The 24,813-nt window shown below is 44.9% G+C and overlaps 1 protein-coding gene across 1 annotated transcript; it reads left to right on the plus strand.

The window, feature by feature from the left end:
• Positions 1–110: 110 nt before the first annotated feature.
• On the plus strand, positions 111–24,317 carry LOC308154527 (signal transducer and activator of transcription 1-alpha/beta-like; the record flags this gene model as incomplete). The annotated part of the gene is made up of 25 exons (XM_080527674.1): positions 111–238; positions 2,751–2,895; positions 4,919–5,014; positions 5,612–5,698; positions 5,828–5,906; positions 6,936–7,027; positions 8,099–8,250; positions 13,024–13,182; positions 13,859–13,951; positions 14,615–14,674; positions 14,783–14,803; positions 14,887–14,977; positions 15,087–15,128; positions 15,235–15,318; positions 15,445–15,543; positions 16,210–16,345; positions 16,836–16,891; positions 16,995–17,080; positions 17,345–17,484; positions 17,716–17,901; positions 18,321–18,396; positions 18,700–18,866; positions 22,982–23,059; positions 23,899–24,045; positions 24,217–24,317. 25 exons carry the CDS (start codon positions 111–113, stop codon positions 24,315–24,317), a joined length of 2,601 nt encoding a protein of 866 aa, XP_080383800.1.
• Between the last annotated feature and the right edge of the window lie 496 nt (positions 24,318–24,813).

Raw genomic sequence — 24,813 nt, forward strand, 5'->3', positions numbered from 1 at the left:
TGTCTGTCCTCTCTACCTGTCTGTCTGTCCTACAGCCCTACTGATGCACAGAGTTAACCCTGATGTGCTCTGGGTCCCTTTCTAATCTCAGTTGACTCCTTGGTCTCCAGATGGCCCAGTGGTGTCAGCTACAAGTACTGGACTGTAAGTACCTGGAACAGGTGGACCAGCTGTACGATGACTCCTTCCCCATGGACATCCGCCAGTACCTCAGCAAATGGATTGAGAGCATCGACTGGTAAGCTTTGATTTGTTTATCGTGTCATCATGACACGGAGAATAGTCAAACCAAGTCATCCCTGGCAGAAGGGGGGACTGTCACTGGATATTAATCTGAAATATGTCCTTCTGATTTATGATTTCACAAATGCTAGTTGTTTCTGAAATCACAGCTTATGAAAAGGAGATTTGTTGTAATACCAAGTAGTAATTAAAGTGTTGGTGTTTATATTTATGTTTTGTGTACCAGGGATGTGATCAGGCGTTCAATAATAATAATAATAATAATAACTTTTTATTTGTGTGCGGAGGAGCTACATTTGAAAAGCTTATCTCAGAAATACACGTTAGTTTAGTTGAGTTGAGTTGAGTTGAGCAAGCACACACATTACAGAGACCTACATGTACATGAATAAAGTCATTGCAGATATTACACAATAATATCCAATATTTTACACATTACATTATGTAAAGTAATACATTATGTAATGTGTAATATACAATATATTACACATTACATTACACACACAGTGATATATGTAACACAATAATATGTCACTATTTGCACTTTTGGTTAGATGCTAAACTGCATTTCGTTGTATAGTACTTGTACTCTGCGATGACAATACAGTTGTAGTATTCAACTCTAAGTCCTTGACCATTGTCTGATTTCCATTGTGGTCCTCTTAAGGCAGCGGTTCCCAAACTTTTTCAATCAGGCCCCCCTTGGGTAATTGGAAATATTTTCGAGCCCCCCCTAACCCGGTCCCCACCTAGATTGATATAATTAATTGTATAAAGTTGTACAAACATTACATTTTCTCTTCTAATAATAACAAGACACATATATCCAACTATAGTTTTATATTTTATTATGGGTTGAAAAGGAACATAAGTGCTTGGCAAATGATCCTGTGCCACTGAAATATTCAACATATCAACATTAACTAATTTCTACTGCATCACTATTCTTACTCTACACATTCCTATCACAATTACGATCAATGACTTGTGTGTGCTTGCTTTGCCTTGCAAATCTTCTCAAAGCGGGGTTGTTGTTTTGAGACTGCCACTCTCAGTTCATTCTCAATGTTCAACTTCGACCTGTATTTGCTTTTGATAGCAGCAACAGCAGAAAAGCCTATCTCACACAGGTACGATGTTGCAAAAGGCAGCAGTATTCCCACAGCTTTTTTTTTTTTATTAGTTTTTTTTTGTTGTTGTTGCGCCCCCCCTGCAGTACCCCCGCGCCCCACTAGGGGGGCGCGCCCCACAGTTTGGGAAACGCTGTCTTAAGGCAATTGATTATTTTCTTAAGCTTATTTCTGACAGCAGCTGGTGAAACTGGGAACAAGTCACCAACCAATCAAAATGTTCAGACTTTTATTTTTTTAAAGCTTTATTTTTGGGGAAGTCCCACTCTCATTTCCTCAGTTCTTTTTGGACAGGAACAGTAGAGAAAGAAGTTAGGAAGAAACAGTTTGTCAGCAGGGCATGGGCCGGATTCAAACCCATGCAGACATGGGGCATGTGTAGGCCACTGTAGGCCGTAGTGCTAGACCACTGGACCACCCCAGGACACATGAGCCAGTTTTTAACCTTTGTTTTGAAGTTGAACAGAGAAGAAGTTGTAGCATACAGGATTGTGCAATCAATGCATAACCCCTAAATTACACCGCAAGCGTCAACCTCAGCAGTGCGTGTGCGTGGCTGAAGTCCTGCGGCTCTTTCTGTTCCGTCTTTCACACTGCAATAATAATAATATAATGTTTCATTTCACTTCATTTATATTGAGTTTAGACAGAGAAGTGTGCGCTCAATTGTAAAAAAAAATAAAAAATAAAATACTACTACTAGCCTAATAATAGACTTTGGCTTAGATGGGGAGATTCGTTTACATGTGAACAGAAAGTGAAACGTTCAGTTGTGTGGGGGATGTTGAGTGATAGAAGGAGTGGGTCAATCTCACCTTTCGGTTATGACGGTGATTTTTTTTTACAAGTATATTAGAAATAGATCACAGTACGCTACAGTAAGAAATAACATGTATAGCCTCTCTAAATGAAGACACAGCAGCTAATCGCTCAAACATTACATACGTTACTTATCTGAGGTGAAAGACCACATTTCCTGCATCACAAATAAATAAAACATTTTACATACAACCTTCTGCATTAAGAGCTGAAGCAACTTCTTCCCATGCATGAAGTGTTGATTTAAAAAATTGATTTAAATTTACAGATGTAGACATTGAAACTGTAGTGTATGTTGCTGGTCAACAGATCATTTTCAGGCGTGTGGCACGCGGAATAAATAGGCGAGAGCCCGAATCTCTGGATGGCATGTCGCGGCAGCCAGCACGAGACACGCGTCTCACCTGCGTTGTACGGCTGCTCCAACCCGTTAACGTGTGCGCCGAAATGAAACTCACACGCGCTGCTGAGGTTGACGCTTGCGGTGTAATTTAGGGGTTACCTCCACCCAACCTCCCCCGTCTCATCTTGATACCTGTCACTCAAACACATTTGCAGGGATAATGTGGCTGTTCAGGACTCCCTAGCAACCGTACGTTTCCATGAGCTCCTGGCCCAGCTTGACGACCAACACAGCCGCTTCTCCCTGGAGAACAACTTCCTGCTTCAGCACAACATCCGCAAGATCAAGAGAAACCTGCAGGTAGGCTTACGTGTCTCAACAGAGACAGACACTGCTGTCGGGAACTTTAATTACATAACCCGTTATTAGAGCTGGTTAATTCCCCCCTTTTCCTTCCTGGACAGAGCTGCCAATTCTGTGGCGCAGTTAACAGTTCTGCCTGTGGACAGTGCCAATAACTTTTCGCAATAACCTGTGGCACAGATTTGTATGATATGATTGGTTCCCAAGAATAGTGATCTCATGACCAAGGAAACTTCTAGAAATATGTGTCCCGCGGGGGAAATATGTGGGCGGGGGATTTTTTTGACTTTGCTTTCTCTCTGAGCACATGTACGTTGCTTAATAAAAGGCTTCATTTGAGCCAACTGATTTAAGCTCTTTGTGATTTTATATTACTGCTAAATCTACTAAGAATCAATTAAATCCACAACATGATCTCAAGGCAGCTGGGACCACAGTCACCAAGATGACCATTGGTAACACACTACGCCGTAATGTATTGAAATCCTGTAGCGCCCGCAAGGTCCCCCTGCTCAAGAAGGCCCATGTACAGGCCCGTCTGAAGTTTGCCAATGAGCACCTGGATGATTCAGAGGAGGCTTGGGAGACGGTGCTGTGGTCAGATGAGACCAAAATCAAGCTCTTTGGCATCAACTCGACTCGCCGTGTTTGGAGGAGGGAAAATACTGACCGCAAGAGCACCATCCCCACCGTCAAGCATGGCGGTGGAAACATTATGCTTTGGGGCTGTTTCTCTTCTAAGGGGACAGGACGACTTCACCGCATCGAGGGGAGGATGAACGGGGCCATGTACCGTGAAATCTTGGGTGAGAACCTCCTTCCCTCAGCCAGGACACTGGAAATGGGTCGTGGATGGGTGTTCCAGCAAGACAATGACTCAAAACATACGGCTAAGGCAACAACGGAGTGGCTCAAGAAGAAGCACATTAAGCTCATGGAGTGGCCTAGTTAGTCTCAGGACCTTAATCCCATAGAACATTTGTGGAGGGAGCTGAAGCTTCGACCTCCAAACCTTAAAGATTTGGAGAGGATCTGCAAAAAGGAGTGGGCCAAAATCCCTATTGGGATCTGCACAAACTTAGTGACCAACTACAAGAAGCGTCTGATCGCTGTGCTTGCCAACAAGGGTTTCTCCACCAAGTACTGAGTTATGTTTTGCTAGGGGGTGAAATACTTATTTTACTCAATAAAACACAAATACTTTTTCAAATTCATATAATATGATTTTCTGGGATTTTCTTTTTATATTCTGTCTCTTACTGTTAAAATGAATCTACCATTACAATTATAGACTATTCATTTCTTTGTAAGGGGATAAACTCACAAAATCAGCAGGGGGTGAAATACTTATTTTCCCCACTGTATGAGCTATGTACAGTTAAGGTAGCTATGTACATTATGGTATGTACAGATGCATACATAGAAAAATATGGTATGTGCAAGGTTGTATTTGTAAACAGTAGTAGCTCAAAGGGTAATTGATTCACATTGACATGGGGTGTGTGCAACCAAGCAGTAGTTATAGTGCACCTAACTGCTAGAACAATCTATAGTTGGATGTTCTGGTGCCGCTTGGGCAATTTAGAGTGCTAATGGACCTATCGCTAAGCCACGCCCCAAAATAGAAATTGTCCAATCATATCACAGCAAAAGTCACTACAGGCAGAAAACTCGGACAAACAACTCGCTAATATCTGATGGTGAAAAGCTTCTAGACAAAATATTCTTGTCATCTTTCAAATCAAATCAAATCTTTAAAAAACATGTCTATTACTTGCTGTGGTAAGTCAGAAATCAGAAATTTGCCAACTCCCGCCATTGTACGTTTTTGAACGTCATTCAGTCACTGTCAGTGAAGCGTAGTTTGTTTGTCCGAGTTTTCAAAGGGGGCGCAGCTTAGCGATAGGTCCATTGATGACCTCGGTGACCTTGGTGAAGGTACTTTATCCATATTGCATCTCTGGTAAAGACATGAACATCCCATGGTTGATGTTGAGTATTTGACCACACCCCTTTACAGGACCGGTTCCAGGAGGATCCCGTTCACATGGCGATGATCATATCCAGAAACCTGAAGGAGGAACTGAAGATCCTAGCCAATGCCAAAAGTATCGAGGTACAGCCCCTCAATTCTCTTTTTTAACTAGGCTAATTCATTGATCACCACCACACGTTTGCATCCATGTCAGCCATTACTCTCAATTTCTGTTGGCTTGACTGTCAGGGTTCCCACGGGTCCTTGAAAGTTTGTGAATTTGAGAGAAAAAAAATCAAGGTCTTAAAAGTTTTTTGAAAATAGACATGGGTCAAAGTGCTTGAATTCCCCTCTCTCTCTCTTTCTAAAAAAATTAATATATATCAAAAATGTTTTACTTAGCTCGTCAACTAGTAAATAAGTCTCTGTATTGCTTAACTTAACACATATTTCACACAATAAATTGTTTTGCTGTGCTGTGGTAGAGAAGGCAAGAGACCATCTAGTGTTCACACATTCAAGCCTCTCTTTTTAATTGTTTTCTGTGAGCGGATAGTTCCTATTATATAAATTCTCATCTACCGGTAGATCTGTCTCAGAACTATGCTGTGTTGGGTCCTTGGATTTGAGGGAATTGAGTCTTGTTGAAAGTCCTTGAAAGATGCTTGAATTTGATGTTTCAGAAGGTGTGGGAACCCTGGACTGTGGAGGGGTTCTAAATGCTCTATGTCTTTTCAGACCGATAGAGAAAGCGAACAGCCTAACATGGTTGTGGAGAAACAAAAGCTTGAAATCAAAGTGAAAGAGATGAAGAACAAGGTTCAGGTGAGTTATCTTTTCCATAAATGTCTGCCTGTTTATGAGTGTAGGCAGCCTGGCCCAGTCATCCCTCACGTTGGCCACCATGGATTGGTGTATCATGCAAACCCATAACTTTGACCTCCCTCTCTCTAGGAGACAGATCATTACATCAAATCTCTAGAGGACCTTCAGGATGAGCATGACTTTAAGCTGAATACCCTAAAGAACAGAGGTGAGTCAATCTGAATCATTATTATTTTTAAGATTTGTGTTTAAGCTTTAAGTCTTTGCCCAGCCAGCAGAGCAATGATATTTGGAGTTCTGTCATGAATTCAGTCCCAAGTTTTCTTGCCCAAAGACTACATTCCAAACAAGGATCCATCTGATTATAACATTAAATATCACAAACATAATTTAAGGGGAGAGTTACCAAAACCAACTAGCCAGCGTACATACCTCAAGCCAGAGTTGGCCAACAAGCAAACTGCCAGTTCTCACCCAGTACTGGTTCCCCACCTTTAGACCAAAAGTGGCCCAGTCATGACTGAAAGGTATCAGGGCTATATATCACATCCCAGAGCTGGCCGTAGCAAATTGCTAGCTCTCATCCAGGGCTGGCCTTACACTACTTTTCCGACACTGAGCCATACAGTCTGTGCCTCCTCAAGACCGGATCTGGCACATAATTGTCTGCTGACAGGATGATGCTGCTGTCCTCTCTGCAATGACGTTCAAGACTTAACCCTATAACGCCTGAACCAAGAAATATATAATTGCTGAATCTCTCGATGGTATGTCAATAATTGATTTTCCTGAATGGGTTAATATAGGACCTAGGACCTAAATACCTGCAGTACCACATTTGATAGGCACTTTCTGACGCGATATTTACTATAAAATACATCATGAAATATAAAGTAATTGAGTTGCTTCAAACAACTAGATTGAACTCATGTTGGATATCAGTAAGTAAGAAATGTGATATTCTTACCTTAACCGTTGCTAAAATAGCAAAGAATGGGGACAGAAAACGTTCTGGGTTTGTTCACCATTTTAAAAAAATGTCACAATATGCACAATATGCAATAATCACATTGCATCATGAAAATGCGCACCTGATCCTGATAACCATGTTGTATGCAATTAGGTGGATTTTCGCGGTACTGCGTTCAACTGTTCACCCATTTTGAGGTCCGAAAAAAACGGTGTAAACGGTGTAATACAGTGTAAACAAAACTCTTTTCCTTTGAATGTGTTTTAGAACATGAAATGAATGGGATTAACCAGAAAGAGATCGAGCATGAGAAGATGCTAATTTCAAAGATGTGTTTCGAGCTGAAATACAAACGAGGGGTAAGAAGGCTCAATACTGTACTGTACTCTACTCTACTGTACTGTACTGTACTGTACTGTACTGTACTCTACTCTACTGTACTGTACTGTACTGTACTCTACTGTACTGTACTGTACTGTACTCTACTCTACTGTACTGTACTCTACTCTACTGTACTGTACTGTACTCTACTCTACTGTACTGGGGTCGGTTGCACCACTTCTTACTAAGTACAAACTAACCCTAGTTATAGCGTAAGTATTTACTAAATCAAGATTTAGTCACTACTAAACTTGAATGGGTTGCACCAAGCACACTAGTTATGACGTAGAGCTTAGTAACTACAAAATATTTATACATACCCTAGGGTGGTGTAAGTTATAACTTAGTTGTTACTAAGAAGACATTAGCCAATCAGCGAGCAAAGCAAAACCCTCCGTTTTTAAATCCTCAATTTTGGCCGCAATTGGCTAGAAGCTGTAATTTGGCTCTACAAGTGTTAATATGTCATTTTATGAAGTTTTAATATGTTTTCAGGCGAGAAAGTAACCATATATATTCACAAAATGTATCCGGTTTATCAAAAGAACCCGTTTATATATCTGATCTGACGTTTTTTTCCCCACTTCTGTGGGAAACTTCGCTAGCAACATTACGTTGCTAAGATACCTTACTTTATCTCCGCTGAGGTAACGACGGTAAGCTCTACTCGTGTTGCTAGCGAAGTTTCCCACAGAAGTGGGGGAAAAAAAACGTCAGAGCTAAGATTACTAGCTAAGATTGGCAGAAGGTTGGCGTGGTGCAACCGAAATTAGTAAACAACTAGTTTGAAACTAGCTAGTAACTACTAGGGGTTTAGTAACTACTAAATGCCTACATTTAGTAATGACTTACGCCAAATTGGTGCAACCCAGGCCTGTACTCTACTGTACTCTACTCTACTGTACTCTACTCTACTCTACTCTACTATAATCTACTCTACTGTACTCTACTCTACTGTACTCTACTCTACTTTACTCTACAATGAACATCATATTGAAGAGTAGAGTCATTTAGAAGTGTTGTTATTAAGTGGTCGGTCTGCCGCACAGGAAGTGGTGAGGGAGCTGGCAGAGGTGCTGAACCTGGCAGACGGCGTGCAGTCAGACCTGATCTCAGAGGAGATGCCGGAGTGGAAGCGTCGGCAGCAGATAGCCTGCATAGGAGGCCCACCCAACGCCTGTCTGGACCAGCTGCAGAACTGGTGAAAGTTTTTGAAAATAGACATGGGTCATTGCTTGAATTCCTCTCTCTCTCTCTCTCTCTCTCTCTCTCTCTCTCTCTCTCTCTCTCTCTCTCTCTCTCTCTCTCTCTCTCTCTCTCTCTCTCTCTCTCTCTCTCTCATTAAAATATTTGGAGTTCCGACATGTTATGAATTCAGTCCCAAGTTTAAGACAAGACGACATTCCACAAACAAGGATCCATCTGATTATAACATTAAATATCACAAACATAATTTAAGGGGAGAGTTACCAAAACCAACTAGCCAGCCTACATACCCCACATTCAGACCAAAGATGGCCCAGTAACGAGCCTTCCTGCCCTGTCCTGTAGGTTCACAGTAACGTGCCTTCCTGCCCTGTCCTGTAGGTTCACAGTAACGTGCCTTCCTGCCCTGTCCTGTAGGTTCACAGTAAAGAGCCTTCCTGCCCTGTCCTGTAGGTTCACAGTAACGAGCCTTCCTGCCCTGTCCTGTAGGTTCACATTAACGAGCCTTCCTGCCCTGTCCTGTAGGTTCACAGTAACGAGCCTTCCTGCCCTGTCCTGTAGGTTCACAGTAACGAGCCTTCCTGCCCTGTCCTGTAGGTTCACAGTAACGAGCCTTCCTGCCCTGTCCTGTAGGTTCACAGTAAAGAGCCTTCCTGCCCTGTCCTGTAGGTTCACATTAACGAGCCTTCCTGCCCTGTCCTGTAGGTTCACAGTAACGAGCCTTCCTGCCCTGTCCTGTAGGTTCACAGTAACGAGCCTTCCTGCCCTGTCCTGTAGGTTCACAGTAACGAGCCTTCCTGCCCTGTCCTGTAGGTTCACGGTAACGAGCCTTCCTGCCCTGTCCTGTAGGTTCACAGTAACGAGCCTTCCTGTCCTGTCCTGTAGGTTCACAGTAACGAGCCTTCCTGCCCTGTCCTGTAGGTTCACAGTAACGAGCCTTCCTGCCCTGTCCTGTAGGTTCACAGTAACCAGCCTTCCTGTCCTGTCCTGTAGGTTCACAGTAACCAGCCTTCCTGCCCTGTCCTGTAGGTTCACAGTAACCAGCCTTCCTGCCCTGTCCTGTAGGTTCACAGTAACCAGCCTTCCTGCCCTGTCCTGTAGGTTCACAGTAACGAGCCTTCCTGTCCTGTCCTGTAGGTTCACAGTAACGAGCCTTCCTGCCCTGTCCTGTAGGTTCACAGTAACCAGCCTTCCTGCCCTGTCCTGTAGGTTCACAGCAACCAGCCTTCCTGCCCTGTCCTGTAGGTTCACAGTAACGAGCCTTCCTGCCCTGTCCTGTAGGTTCACAGTAACCAGCCTTCCTGCCCTGTCCTGTAGGTTCACAGTAACGAGCCTTCCTGCCCTGTCCTGTAGGTTCACAGTAACGAGCCTTCCTGCCCTGTCCTGTAGGTTCACACTAACCAGCCTTCCTGTCCTGTCCTGTAGGTTCACAGTAACCAGCCTTCCTGTCCTGTCCTGTAGGTTCACAGTAACCAGCCTTCCTGCCCTGTCCTGTAGGTTCACGGTAACGAGCCTTCCTGCCCTGTCCTGTAGGTTCACAGTAACGAGCCTTCCTGTCCTGTCCTGTAGGTTCACAGTAACGAGCCTTCCTGCCCTGTCCTGTAGGTTCACAGTAACGAGCCTTCCTGCCCTGTCCTGTAGGTTCACAGTAACCAGCCTTCCTGTCCTGTCCTGTAGGTTCACAGTAACCAGCCTTCCTGCCCTGTCCTGTAGGTTCACAGTAACCAGCCTTCCTGCCCTGTCCTGTAGGTTCACAGTAACCAGCCTTCCTGCCCTGTCCTGTAGGTTCACAGTAACGAGCCTTCCTGTCCTGTCCTGTAGGTTCACAGTAACGAGCCTTCCTGCCCTGTCCTGTAGGTTCACAGTAACCAGCCTTCCTGCCCTGTCCTGTAGGTTCACAGCAACCAGCCTTCCTGCCCTGTCCTGTAGGTTCACAGTAACCAGCCTTCCTGCCCTGTCCTGTAGGTTCACAGTAACGAGCCTTCCTGCCCTGTCCTGTAGGTTCACAGTAACCAGCCTTCCTGCCCTGTCCTGTAGGTTCACAGTAACGAGCCTTCCTGCCCTGTCCTGTAGGTTCACAGTAACGAGCCTTCCTGTCCTGTCCTGTAGGTTCACAGTAACGAGCCTTCCTGTCCTGTCCTGTAGGTTCACAGTAACCAGCCTTCCTGCCCTGTCCTGTAGGTTCACGGTAACGAGCCTTCCTGCCCTGTCCTGTAGGTTCACAGTAACGAGCCTTCCTGTCCTGTCCTGTAGGTTCACAGTAACGAGCCTTCCTGCCCTGTCCTGTAGGTTCACAGTAACGAGCCTTCCTGCCCTGTCCTGTAGGTTCACAGTAACCAGCCTTCCTGTCCTGTCCTGTAGGTTCACAGTAACCAGCCTTCCTGCCCTGTCCTGTAGGTTCACAGTAACCAGCCTTCCTGCCCTGTCCTGTAGGTTCACAGTAACCAGCCTTCCTGCCCTGTCCTGTAGGTTCACAGTAACGAGCCTTCCTGCCCTGTCCTGTAGGTTCACAGTAACCAGCCTTCCTGCCCTGTCCTGTAGGTTCACAGTAACGAGCCTTCCTGCCCTGTCCTGTAGGTTCACAGTAACGAGCCTTCCTGCCCTGTCCTGTAGGTTCACACTAACCAGCCTTCCTGTCCTGTCCTGTAGGTTCACAGTAACCAGCCTTCCTGTCCTGTCCTGTAGGTTCACAGTAACCAGCCTTCCTGCCCTGTCCTGTAGGTTCACAGTAACCAGCCTTCCTGTCCTGTAGGTTCACAGTAACCAGCCTTCCTGCCCTGCCCTGTAGGTTCACAGTAACGAGCCTTCCTGCCCTGTCCTGTAGGTTCCCAGTAACGAGCCTTCCTGCCCTGTCCTGTAGGTTCACAGTAACCAGCCTTCCTGCCCTGTCCTGTAGGTTCCCAGTAACGAGCCTTCCTGCCCTGTCCTGTAGGTTCACAGTAACGAGCCTTCCTGCCCTGTCCTGTAGGTTCACAGTAACCAGCCTTCCTGCCCTGTCCTGTAGGTTCACAGTAACGAGCCTTCCTGCCCTGTCCTGTAGGTTCACAGTAACAAGCCTTCCTGCCCTGTCCTGTAGGTTCACAGTAACCAGCCTTCCTGCCCTGTCCTGTAGGTTCACAGTAACCAGCCTTCCTGCCCTGTCCTGTAGGTTCACAGTAACGAGCCTTCCTGCCCTGTCCTGTAGGTTCACAGTAACAAGCCTTCCTGCCCTGTCCTGTAGGTTCACAGTAACCAGCCTTCCTGCCCTGTCCTGTAGGTTCACAGTAACCAGCCTTCCTGCCCTGTCCTGTAGGTTCACAGTAACGAGCCTTCCTGCCCTGTCCTGTAGGTTCACAGTAACGAGCCTTCCTGCCCTGTCCTGTAGGTTCACAGTAACGAGCCTTCCTGCCCTGTCCTGTAGGTTCACAGTAACCAGCCTTCCTGCCCTGTCCTGTAGGTTCACAGTAACCAGCCTTCCTGCCCTGTCCTGTAGGTTCACAGTAACGAGCCTTCCTGCCCTGTCCTGTAGGTTCACAGTAACGAGCCTTCCTGTCCTGTCCTGTAGGTTCACAGTAACCAGCCTTCCTGCCCTGTCCTGTAGGTTCACAGTAACCAGCCTTCCTGCCCTGTCCTGTAGGTTCACAGTAACCAGCCTTCCTGTCCTGTCCTGTAGGTTCACAGTAACCAGCCTTCCTGCCCTGTCCTGTAGGTTCACAGTAACGAGCCTTCCTGCCCTGTCCTGTAGGTTCACAGTAACGAGCCTTCCTGCCCTGTCCTGTAGGTTCACAGTAACGAGCCTTCCTGCCCTGTCCTGTAGGTTCACAGTAACCAGCCTTCCTGCCCTGTCCTGTAGGTTCACAGTAACGAGCCTTCCTGTCCTGTCCTGTAGGTTCACAGTAACCAGCCTTCCTGCCCTGTCCTGTAGGTTCACAGTAACCAGCCTTCCTGCCCTGTCCTGTAGGTTCACAGTAAAGAGCCTTCCTGCCCTGTCCTGTAGGTTCACAGTAACCAGCCTTCCTGCCCTGTCCTGTAGGTTCACAGTAACGAGCCTTCCTGCCCTGTCCTGTAGGTTCACAGTAACGAGCCTTCCTGTCCTGTCCTGTAGGTTCACAGTAACCAGCCTTCCTGCCCTGTCCTGTAGGTTCACAGTAACCAGCCTTCCTGCCCTGTCCTGTAGGTTCACAGTAACCAGCCTTCCTGTCCTGTCCTGTAGGTTCACAGTAACCAGCCTTCCTGCCCTGTCCTGTAGGTTCACAGTAACGAGCCTTCCTGCCCTGTCCTGTAGGTTCACAGTAACGAGCCTTCCTGCCCGGTCCTGTAGGTTCACAGTAACCAGCCTTCCTGCCCTGTCCTGTAGGTTCACAGTAACCAGCCTTCCTGCCCTGTCCTGTAGGTTCACAGTAACCAGCCTTCCTGCCCTGTCCTGTAGGTTCACAGTAACCAGCCTTCCTGCCCTGTCCTGTAGGTTCACAGTAACCAGCCTTCCTGCCCTGTCCTGTAGGTTCACAGTAACCAGCCTTCCTGCCCTGTCCTGTAGGTTCACAGTAACCAGCCTTCCTGCCCTGTCCTGTAGGTTCACAGTAACGAGCCTTCCTGTCCTGTCCTGTAGGTTCACAGTAAGGAGCCTTCCTGCCCTGTCCTGTAGGTTCACAGTAACGAGCCTTCCTGCCCTGTCCTGTAGGTTCACAGTAACGAGCCTTCCTGCCCTGTCCTGTAGGTTCACAGTAACGAGCCTTCCTGCCCTGTCCTGTAGGTTCACAGTAACGAGCCTTCCTGCCCTGTCCTGTAGGTTCACGGCGGTGGCTGAGAGCTTGCAGCAGGTGAGGCAGCAGCTGAAGAAGCTGCAGGAGCTGGAGCAGAAGTACACCTACGACAACGACCCCATCCCCCTGCAGAAGAGCTTCCTGGAGGAGCGGGCCCTCTCCCTCTTCAAGAACCTCATAGAACAGTGAGAAGCTTTCACATGTAGACGAGAGAGAGTGGCCGTCACGAATGGACCTGGCTATAGCTAAGCCACGCCTCCTTTGTAAACTCGGACAAACAAACATCGCTTCACTGACAGTGACTGACTGACCGACCGTGACTGAATGACATTCAATGACTTACAATGGCGGGAGTTGGCAAATTTCTGATTTCTGATTTACCACAGCAAGTAATAGACATGTTTTTTTAAAGATGACAAGAATATTTTTCATCTAGAAGCTTTTCACCATCAGATATTAGCGAGTTGTTTGTTTTCTGTCCGTACTGACTTTTGCTGTGATATGATTGGACAATTTCTATTTCGGGGCGTGGCTTAGCGATAGGTCCATTGGGGTCGGGAAGTCACTGAACCGTTAAAGGAGCAGATGGATGGTGAACTCTTGTTTGTTTGTGTCCAGGTCTACTCCCAGTGACTCAACTGAAGTTGATGTTCGTCATATAGAAATGTTTGCATATTTGTACCTCTCAGAACTCAATGATGTGATCACGATTACAACTGCTCCCTGATGTCAGTCAGGTGGAAGCAATGTAGAGTAAAAGGCCTCCGTGGCCGGTGTGTGGTGCTCGTCCGTGGTTCATAGCTGCTGGTCATCACTAATTGTGTGTGTGTGTGTGTGTGTGTGTGTGTGTGTGTGTGTCAGCTCCATGGTGGTAGAGAGGCAGCCCTGTATGCCCACACATCCACAGAGGCCCCTGGTGCTGAAGACGCAGGTGCAGTTCACAGTAAAGCTCAGGTGAGTCAAGATATATCAGCTCTTTCAGTTTGTCTCTACTTGTTCTTCTGGACATGGGCACTTCTCAAAAAAAATAACTTCTCACTTTTCAAAAAATGACAGTCGAGAGAGGACGCTGGCGTTGCGTGTTCGCCGCTTCTCTGCCCGAAATCTAGATGTAATTGCAGTATACAGAGTAGATCAGAGTAGTAGTCATACAACGACATTTTGATTTAGTAATCTAAAAATGTACTTTTTTTTTTTACGTCTTTGAGTGTCTAGAAAAGCGCTATATAAGTCTAATGTATTATTATTATTATTATTCTCACTCGGCTAAATTACACCAGAAGCGTCAACCTTAGCAGCACGTGTGAGTTTCATTTTGGCACCCATGTTAACGGGTTAGAGCAGCCATACAGCTGCGTCTCACGCGTGTCTCATGCTGGCTGCCGCGGCACGGCTGCTACAGAGTGTCTGTCCGACTCTCTCCTATTTTCTCTGCGTGTCTCTATTTTTGTTTGTTGTGTTTCTTTTGTTTATTGTCCTGCTTTTTTTTTCTTTTTTTCCTCTCTTTTCTGTACAGTGTCCTTGAGTTTGAGGCGCTTTTAAATCAAATCTGTTATTATTATATTATTATCATTATTTTTATTATTATTATTATTATAATTTCTGTTTCCTCTCCAGATTTCTTGTGAAGCTCCAGGAGTTTAACTATCAACTCAAAGTCAAAGCCTTGTTTGACAAGTAGGTCGACTGTCTTTAATTCAATTAATTCATTGTAATGATCTTAACAGACTTATTCTCTGAACATACAGTACCTCAAATGACTGCATGTTTTCTTTCCCCCCCCAGGGATGTCACAGAGAAGAAGGGGTATGTGCCATGTAATTTAATGTTGAATCTCTCTATATATTTGCTCTACATTTATTGATCAAAACTGGCTTTAACACCGACAGGTTACGTAAATTCAACATATTGGGGACCAACACCAAAGTTATGAATATGGAGGAGTCCAATGGAAGCTTAGCTGCAGAATTCCGCCATTTGGTAAGCAGTAGCCCAATCTCAAATGAGATACACTGATTTATGACGAAACGTCCATTTGGACCTGCACTGGTGTCAGTCTTTACAGTGTACTCTTATGATCTCAACACAGCAACTGAAAGAACAGAAAGTAACCGGCAACAGAAACAGTGAGGTAAGAAACCTTTCCAGCATCTCGCTGGGTCATTAACATGTTTGCTATGGTATGGTAATTACAGTACAGTCGTTATACTGACGTGTCTCTGGCCTTGGTGTCTCAGGGCCCTCTCATCGTGACGGAGGAGCTGCACACCATCTGCTTTGAGTCTGAACTCAGTCAGGCAGGCCTGCAGATCAAACTGGAGGTAAGCTGAACTCACTGAAAACATCTGAGAACAATTGGAGTAGTTTTTCTACACTCACATTGTCCTGAGGTCCACCAGATTCCTGGCCAGTTTCTGACAGACCTGTCTTCTCTGACCCTGTCCTAGACCATCTCCCTGCCCATCGTGGTCATCTCTAACGTCAGCCAGCTGCCCTGCGGCTGGGCCTCTATCCTGTGGTACAACATGTTGACCAGCGAGCCCAAGGTAGGCACAGGAAACACCCTAGGAACCTGCTGTTAGAACCAGACTAGGAACCTGCTGTTAGAACCACCCTAGGAACCTGCTGTTAGAACCACCCTAGGAACCTGCTGTTAGAACCACCCTAGGAACCTGCTGTTAGAACCACCCTAGGAACCTGCTGTTAGAACCACCCTAGGAACCTGCTGTTAGAACCAGCCTAGGAACCTGCTGTTAGAACCAGCCTAGGACCCTGCTGTAAGAAGCACCCTAGGAACCTGCTGTTAGAACCACCCTAGGAACCTGCTGTTAGAACCACCCCAGGAACCTGCTGTTAGAACCACCCTAGGAACCTGCTGTTAGAACCACCCTAGGAACCAGCTGTCAGAACCAGACTAGGAACCAGCTGTAAGAACCAGCCTAGGAACCAGCTGTCAGAACCAGCCTAGGAACCTGCTGTAAGAAGCACCCTAGGAACCAGCTGTCAGAACCAGACTAGGAACTGGAAGAAAGGTATTAGCTACGGAGTAGGACCCTTGCAGGGTAGAGGATGCTAAATGAAGGTGCATTAGGGGTTAGGAGGCGGAACATAATTAGCTCTATGGGGTGAGATACAAACACCAGACGGATCTAAATCTCTCCCCCTCTCTTCTCCCTGACTGATCTCTGTTACTCTGGGCTTGTTGTGGACAGAACCTGAAGTTCTTCCTGAAGCCCCCGCCGGCGACGTGGGGCCAGCTGTCTGAGGTCCTGAGCTGGCAGTTCTCCTCCATCACTAAGCGGGGCCTCAACGAGGAGCAGCTGGGCATGCTGGGAGACAAGCTCCTGGGTGAGTCTGGGGGATCTGATGTTTGTTTTTAGAGTTCCATCTCCCTCCTCTGTCCCCATCAGACAAGCCCCTGGTAGCTCAAAGGTATCACCAAATTAACGGGCATCCCTAACTTAGTTGGAAATGACACCGTAAGTGTTTTTCTACTCTGTTTGGTTCCAAAAGTAAGGGTGTTTGAACATTAGGCAATAGAACCTCTCCCGGGCCTCTGGGGTCTGAAACCATCTGAAAATGAACCTTATGGTATAAACTACCTATGGTAGAAATGTCATGCTTTCTTCAAAAAAGTGCACAATTCTTGTGCTAAGCCGCTCCACTATGGGTGAGCCTGAGGGATCTGATGTTTGTTGAGAGTTCCATCTCCCTCCTCGGTCAACATACAGATTATTGGATGTCTGTTATGTTACTATACCTACAGCATTGTGGGTCGATTTACGAGATTCAGATCCCCTGACGAGTCTGTAACCCAGAATGTTCTTTTCTTCTACAGGTCCGAGCGCAGCAAGGAACCCAGATGGTCTGGTCCCCTGGACTAAGTTCTGTAAGGTGGGTCGTGAGGACAGGATACAGAATACAAGGTTACATATTAATTCACACCGATCATTTAGGACACATGGGGTCTGAGTGTTCATGGTTCTTTCTGGATCAGGGTGAGAAGAACTTCCCTTTCTGGCTGTGGATCGAGGGGATCCTGGATCTCATCAAGAGACATTTGCTAACCCTGTGGAATGATGGGTAAGTTACTCATCCACATGTTATCTAGAACCAATCATCAGAACAACATTAGCCAACATTAGAATCTGCGCTCGACATCCACACACACATTTGGCGTGTCGATCACAGATCTGTGCGGGTAAGATGGTGGTGGGCAAGGACATGAGAACGGACCCCGAAGTTAATTAGCCGTATCTGCTGAGTGACACATTAGAAAAGCAAACGACTGCATTCTCGTCCTAAAATCGATGTCACTTCTTCTCTGTGTTTCTCTCGGTCCTCCAGGTGCATCCTGGGCTTCGTCAGTAAGGAGCGAGAGAAGGCCATGCTGACGAGCAGGTGGCCAGGAACGTTCCTGCTGCGCTTCAGTGAGAGTAGCAGAGAGGGTGCCATCACCTTCACCTGGGTGGAGTACGACGTGAACGGTGAGAGAGAGAGAGAGAGAGAGAGAGAGAGAGAGAGAGAGAGAGAGAGGGAGGGAGGGAGGGAGAGCGGGAGGGAGAGCGGGAGGGAGGGAGGGAGGGAGAAAGACTCTCCTCCCTGGGTGAACGGTGAGAGAGGAAGGGAGGCCTCTTCTCTGGGCAAAGTACACACACACACACACACACACACACGCACACGTTGAAATAATTGCCTGCGTGTGTGTGTTTCCACAGAGAAGCCTGTGTTCCATGCGGTGGAGCCCTACACGAAGAAGGAGCTTACTGCGGTCCCTCTGTCTGACATCATCCGCACGTACAAGGTCATGGCTGCGGAGAACATCCCAGAGAACCCTCTACGCTTCCTCTACCCAGACATCCCCAAGGACAAGGCCTTCGGGAAGTACTACAGGCCCACCGAGAGTAAGCAAGGACCTCGTTTCTCCAGTCCACCATGTCTGGTGGACCTACCCCAGTAAACAAAGAGTCCAAAAGACGTCCTCAGGGAAGCCGGAATGTGGGTTCAGATGACGTCTTTCTAGGACGTCCAGGTGACGTCTTTAGGACGTCTTAGTCCATAAGATTCATTCATTCATTCATTCATTCATTCATTCATTCATTCATTCATTCATTCATTCATTCTAAAGACGTCAACTGGACGTCCTAGAAAGACGTCATCTGAACCCACATTCCGGCTTCCCTGAGGACGTCTTTTAGCCTCTTTGTTTACTGGGACTGTACTGTAAATGGGTTGTTTAAGCTTTACGTTTATAGTACAAACTGACAGCTGTTTGGCCATTGAAGCTTACTGTACATTTCTGGTTGGCCATTTTGTTTTCCAGCATCAGAGCCCATGGACGTGGAGGGCCCCGCGACCACAGGTTACATGCCGACAGAGCTCATATCAATATCTAATGTGTAAGTGTTTACAGAGTATCACACATATACAGAGCCCTCCATGAGGATTGGAAAGAGGAAGGATTTTGTCTTCTTTTAGCTCCATACTCTATATTTGACCTCATAGGAATTGTTTGATTTCAAATATAGAGATTATTAGCTTTAATTAAACAATTTAAAAGACAGAAACACCCGTCAAAACAATATTTGTGGTGCCCTGACTATGTATAAAAAGGGTTGTAATTTCTAAATAATAACATTAATGTGAAATCAATTAATGATTGATTGATTGTTGGCGGCTGAATAATGTACAAATGTGTGTAGTCCCCCATCGAGACTTCAAGAGAGCATCATGCCCATGTCACCTGACGTCTACGGAGTGTTGGAGCAGATTGTAAGCCCGAGGGATATCGATGCTGTGGTGAGTACAGTTCAGTCCACATTACTTCACATTACTCCACATTACTTAATTACTTTTCGGGCCACGTACTGTACCTGGTTTTGGATTCATGAATATGAAATGTTGTTGCTCATGTCAACTGTTGTTTTCTTCTGTAGATGAACGCTGAGTTTGAGGAGGGGGCTGCCCTGGATCACAGCTAAGACATGGCCCAGGCTGAAGCCTGTTGACCAAGCCTGTCTGACTGGATTACATCTTATCTTTCACGTCTCAAACCACTTTATTCTTTTTCTAACAGAGCACATTAAGACATTATCAAATGAAATACATAAAAAAGATATACCGTTAGTTGTACTGGATCTGTACTGTTGTGGTTATTATATTAACATACATCGCTTTGTTACCATGTGTGGAAGGCCAATCATTCTATATAACTATACATATCATTTTGTATAACTACAGTTGCATATATAAGGGTTGGGGTTAGGACACAGTGGAGAATAATGTTGAACTGGAAGACATTCATTCTTGTATTAAAACTGATTTTGAATCATTGTTATTGGATTTGTACATCTTCCTTCACTGAATTTTGGAGTTTGATAATTTTTTTACCAAATTGAACTTATTAGGAAGAAAGGATTATTTTCCATCCACACATGTATTTAATACTAACACATTCATTTCCTGTTTGGTCTTTCCATGCCTTTTGTTTGATACAATGGGAATAAAAACACAGAATAGGAATAAAATAAAGCTAAAATAAAGCTAAAATAAAGCTGCGACAAACAGTTACTCGCTGCCATAGGGGCTAAAGCAAATACACTTTGAACAGGAAACAAACTGATGACATCAATATAGTACATTCAAAATAGTTCATGTTGACCAACGGACCATGTTGTAAACACTCGTACAACGTTTGCAAAAGGACTGAGAAGTCAAAGTCAATTGATTCCAACGAAGGCAACGCTACAGTTTTACACTTAACAGTCATTGGATCTGATTGGCAATACAAATATTTCTGATTCTGATTCTCACAATGTGGGAATATCGCTCTATGTAGAAATCCATAGGCCCTTTGGTGTGGTTGTATGGGTTGTGGGGGGCGTTGGTTGCAAGATGGGGCCTTGTTGTCTTGTTTTGTTATTATGTGTTTGAAAAGAAAATAAAGCAGAGCTAAAGCGGTGTCCAAGCATGACCCAGTTCAAAAAGCGGTATAAAAACATGGTTTTCACCAGGTACGAGGAGGAAGAAGGGCTTTGATAGTTGTTGTTTTCACAGATTATTTGTTTATTTACATGATCTGTTTTCTATTGTTGGTCAATATGTAAATATGTAAATAAATTTGATTTAATAAAAATAAAAAATAAATTTTTTATATTGAAGTCAACTGCAGATTATTAATTATTAATCTCTGAGTATTGGAGAAGGGGTAGGATTAAATAAGCTTATGCTTCTTCCTACTCCTTTTCGGACATGTGAAGTAAATAGTGTTTTTTGTTTTGTTTTGTTTTTTCTTGTTTTTTGTTTTGTTTTGTTTTTTCTTGTTTTTGTTTTGTCTTTTGTTGTTATAACTATTTCTCTCTACACATGTTCGAAATAAATGCTTTCATTCATTCAAGAAATATTTGATCACAAAAAAAAGAAATCCACACGCATCCACAACGTTCCACACGCACACGCACGACACACGCACACAGTTACCGCGCGTAGTCAACGCAACTTTCGGTACATCAACAATTCTGACGTTTATTCGTATGTACGTTTAAACTCGTATGTATGTTTAAACTCGTATGTATGTTTAAACGTGTTCAGACAAGCTCCATCGTCAGTAGACTAAGATGGGCTGCAACGGGACCCCACCTGTCTCTGCTGCGAGGGTTGGCCACGACCTTACGACTATTACAACCGGGCTGGATGTGGTAAGTCAAGAAGTCACTGCATTTGCGTTATAATGTAGCTTAAATGCAATTGTTGGACATGTTTTAGATGTTTTACAGCTAAAGACGGTCTTGTATAGACAGGCTTTTGGATAGCTATAAGCCTGTCTTTCTGTGATATTGTTGTACACTTGTTGTAAGTAAGTAAAGCTTTATTTATTCAGCACCTTTCATACAAGAAATGCAGCTCAAAGTGCTTTACAACAGGAAGATAAGAACATAAAGTGAATATAAAAACATATAGAATGAATATAAAAGCAGGGGAAAACAGTCAAAAGAAAAGGTAAAGATTTACATTTCTTACACACTATGTGATACATGTGATACATTCATACACTACTATATATTATTTTAGCCCCCTCAGTGAGTGTAGTCACGCTAGTATGGGACCGGCACCTGTGGTACACGCTACCCCACCCGCAATGTACTGCCCTCTCACTTGGTTGCAGGGTATTTCAACCGGGGCCTGGTTACCCCTTAATATCCAGGACCTACTGTCCCTTCCTTAAGCCTAACTTGGATCTCGGCGGGCCTGGTTACCCCTGAAATCTAGTATCCAGGACCTCCTGTCCCTTCCTTAAGCTGTTGTCTGTTACTTGTTGTGGCCCCTGGTCTGGTACTTACTTACTTACATATGTCTCAATTCTATTCTGTGCCATACTGCTTCTTTGAAGGCAACTGAGCCATGTTCCAAATGGCAGCCTCCTGGACCAACTATCTATTTGATGGTCGCTACAGTGGCGTTCATAGTGGCGTTCATCATCTATGGGAGCATTCTTATGGTATGTGGTTTGCCTTATGAAATGGACTGCACTTATATAGCTATGCCTTTATCCAAAGCGCTTTACAACGGCCTCTTTCACCCATTCACACACCAATGGCGGCAAGCTACCATGCAAGGCGCCAGCCCACTCACTGGGAGCAATTTGGGGTTCAGTGTCTTGCCCAAGGACACTTCGACATGTGGCCAGCCGGGGCTCGAACTGCCGATCTGCCAACCTTGCGATCATTAGACGGCGGCTCTACCTCCTGCGCCACAGCCGCCCCACGGACTGGGCATTATGACTATGCTGCTATAGGTTTTAAACTATAGAGACGAGGGTTATGGTTAGAGAGAGAGAGGAGGGTTAGGGTTAGAGAGAGAGAGAGAGAGAGAGAGGAGGGTTAGAGAGAGAGAGAGAGAGAGAGAGAGGAGGGTTAGAGAGAGAGAGGAGGGTTAGAGAGAGAGAGAGAGGAGGGTTAGAGAGAGAGAGAGAGAGAGAGAGAGAGAGAGAGGAGGGTTAGAGAGAGAGAGAGAGGAGGGTTAGAGAGAGAGAGAGAGAGAGAGGAGGGTTAGAGAGAGAGAGGAGGGTTAGAGAGAGAGAGAGAGACGAGGGTTAGGGTTAGAGAGAGAGAGGAGGGTTAGAGAGAGAGAGGAGGGTTAGGGTTATGACTGTTGGGCTAAGATTAGGGCTCTTTGTGTGATTGCTCCATTATTTCTAAATCTAGTCCATGGTTTAAAAAATGTTCTCATTGTCCGTTGTCTCTTTCTCTCTCTGTCACAGCAAAGAAGAGCACACCGATGTGAGTAATTCTACTTTGTGTTAACCAGTTCGCACAAGAAGTAGCTCACAATATTACAATATTGATAGCTGCTATTTAGTCATACTGTATGTGCCTAAGACTAATATCAACATTTTCTCCACTGCGTCTAAATAGCATTGGAAAAGCAACTCAAACATTGGATGACGGAATTTGTGAGTGAGGATTGCGACCTGCTGACAAAACTATCAAAAATGGAACTACTTGTATGGACCTCAAATGTGGGATTTTCTTACCAGGGTTCCTACAAGTTTCAACAAGTCAAATTTAAGAAATATTTAGACCCTTTTTAGACGTCTTTGAATATAATTTTAGACCTATTCGCGACACCATATGATAGCTTTTTGTCATCCTCGAGGAGATGAAATTAGGGATTTCACTGCCATACAGACAAAAAAGGAAACGAATTGGCATTTTTTTGGTTCCAGCTTGATTAATTTCCATGTAAATAGATGTGGTCAGACTGATTTCCTTGCAGGATCTCGTTTTTAAGACCTAGCACCTCATTTCTAGACCGAATAACTGACATTTGGGACCTTTTTTAGGCCTTATGGCCTAAATTGGATTGCTGAATTTTAGCCATTAAGGATTTTTAAGACCAACGAGGGAACCATGTCTTACAGTAATTAGAGTAACCACACATAAACTCTTGATTGATCATATTGTATTGTCTAAATCTGTCTGACAGATCAGACCTCTGTGGAATCTGAGGAACGAACCAAGATCTGCCTTTCTGGAGCGGATAACAAGGAGAGTCAGAGATATCGTAAGTGAATTACTGCTCAATCAAACTATGTCAACTATGTCAACTAGCTTTCTTGATAAAACGACGATTTCTCTTTTATAGACTAGACGGATGGGAAACAGCACTGCCAACGGACATTGTCATGGGGATGCTATGGTCCCTAATAAGGTCCATAATAACACTAAGACCACTGGTGAGTCAACCCCACAATATTGTTAGCGTGCAAAACACATGCAAACGGTACGTCACAAACACATATTTCCCATCAGCCAGTTTTGATTTGATTGTTTCTCACTCTGAACACGACTGTTTATTTTCTCACAGTGCAAACCAAGAAACTCAAGGAAGAGCACACACGTCTAAAGGAAGAGTTAACACGTCTAAAGAAAGACAATCTCCATATGAAAGGGAAGCTAAGCCTAACAGAGAGTCAGAGAGAAGTGAGTGAGAACAGAGTGAGAACCTTCAGTTGAAATCCTAATGAGTTGTTACTATCTTCTATAGGTCGCTGCTCTGGATTCTAAAATGTAAAACTATTTTTGTGCTTCTTTTCTGTGCTACGGTACACACTCTGACCACGGAGGCGAGACAGTTAACCACGCTGCTCCAGAAACGTGAGCCACCCTCGCTCCCCCCTTTGGTCTATTTACACCTTTCTCTGTAGCCATTTGATATTCCCTCCCATCTTGAGAATTACTGTACACATTGACACTGAGGTCTCCATCTCGTCTCAATGTCATTTGAACATTTAATTCGACTAAGACTAGTTCAAGACTAGAGTTCAAGTTCATGGTTGTAACTTGATCACTTCCTGATCCATCTCTAAGCCCATTAATCATTATGTTTTGTTCTTCATCTAGAAACTAACACCCCTCACCAGGCAGAGGCTACAACTGTAGCGATGTCACGTGCTAAGGAGAACACCTGCGAGAAGAGCAGCCAGACCAACAAGGCCAAGGACCTGGCAGGACTGAAGAGTTTCCTAACGAGGGCCAGTAAGAGCAACCGTAAGCATACCCTACGAGCATATCTCAGACAGGAACTACATGCATTTGATCATCACTTGAGAGTGGTATTATTGACACGGTTGACTGAGATTCACGTTGCTCCACTCCCTTATTGCTACAGTATGTCCTGGCTCTCACTGTTGTCCCCTGTTCTTCCTCTGATGCCTTCAGAGACACTAGCAATCGGCCTCTCTGATCTGGAGACCCACTGTCACCAGGGCATACTACATCGAGATCACTTTGTGCAAAAAGGAACACTCCAAAGGTCATGACCCCCAGCTTGGAGACGTCTGAGGTGCCCCACCATGGTCCTGACATCAGACTTGACCTTGAAAGACCGCGACCTTGAATACAGAAAATGATTTCCTCTAAAACATAAAAGCATAAAACTAAAACATCTTAGTTTTTTTTCAACTTCAACTTTTGTTTCACTGAGGTAGCATGAAGGAACAGTTTTTTGGGGGATAAACATAGAATAGTCGTGTTGTGTCGGCTATTATGTTGTAGCCTACTCTAACCTCCTGTGTGACAGTATGTGGATAGACATGCATTTGTGTCGCAACATATTGATTATAATCTATAATAGTATTTGGGAGGCAACATATTGAAAAGTGCTTCCTGTCATATTTGCCATCCACTCACTGTCCGTATAGTTTTGGACAGACTCTAAACGGTATGTCACAGGACAAAAGATGACATTTCCAGTGTCAAAAACATCAAATCAATGGAAAATATGCGATCAATTGCATCTCCATGTCCTCGGTGGGT

The sequence above is a fragment of the Nansenia antarctica genome, assembly GCF_963989245.1.
Source record: "Nansenia antarctica genome assembly, chromosome: 3".
NCBI classification, from domain to species: Eukaryota; Metazoa; Chordata; class Actinopteri; order Argentiniformes; family Microstomatidae; genus Nansenia; species Nansenia antarctica.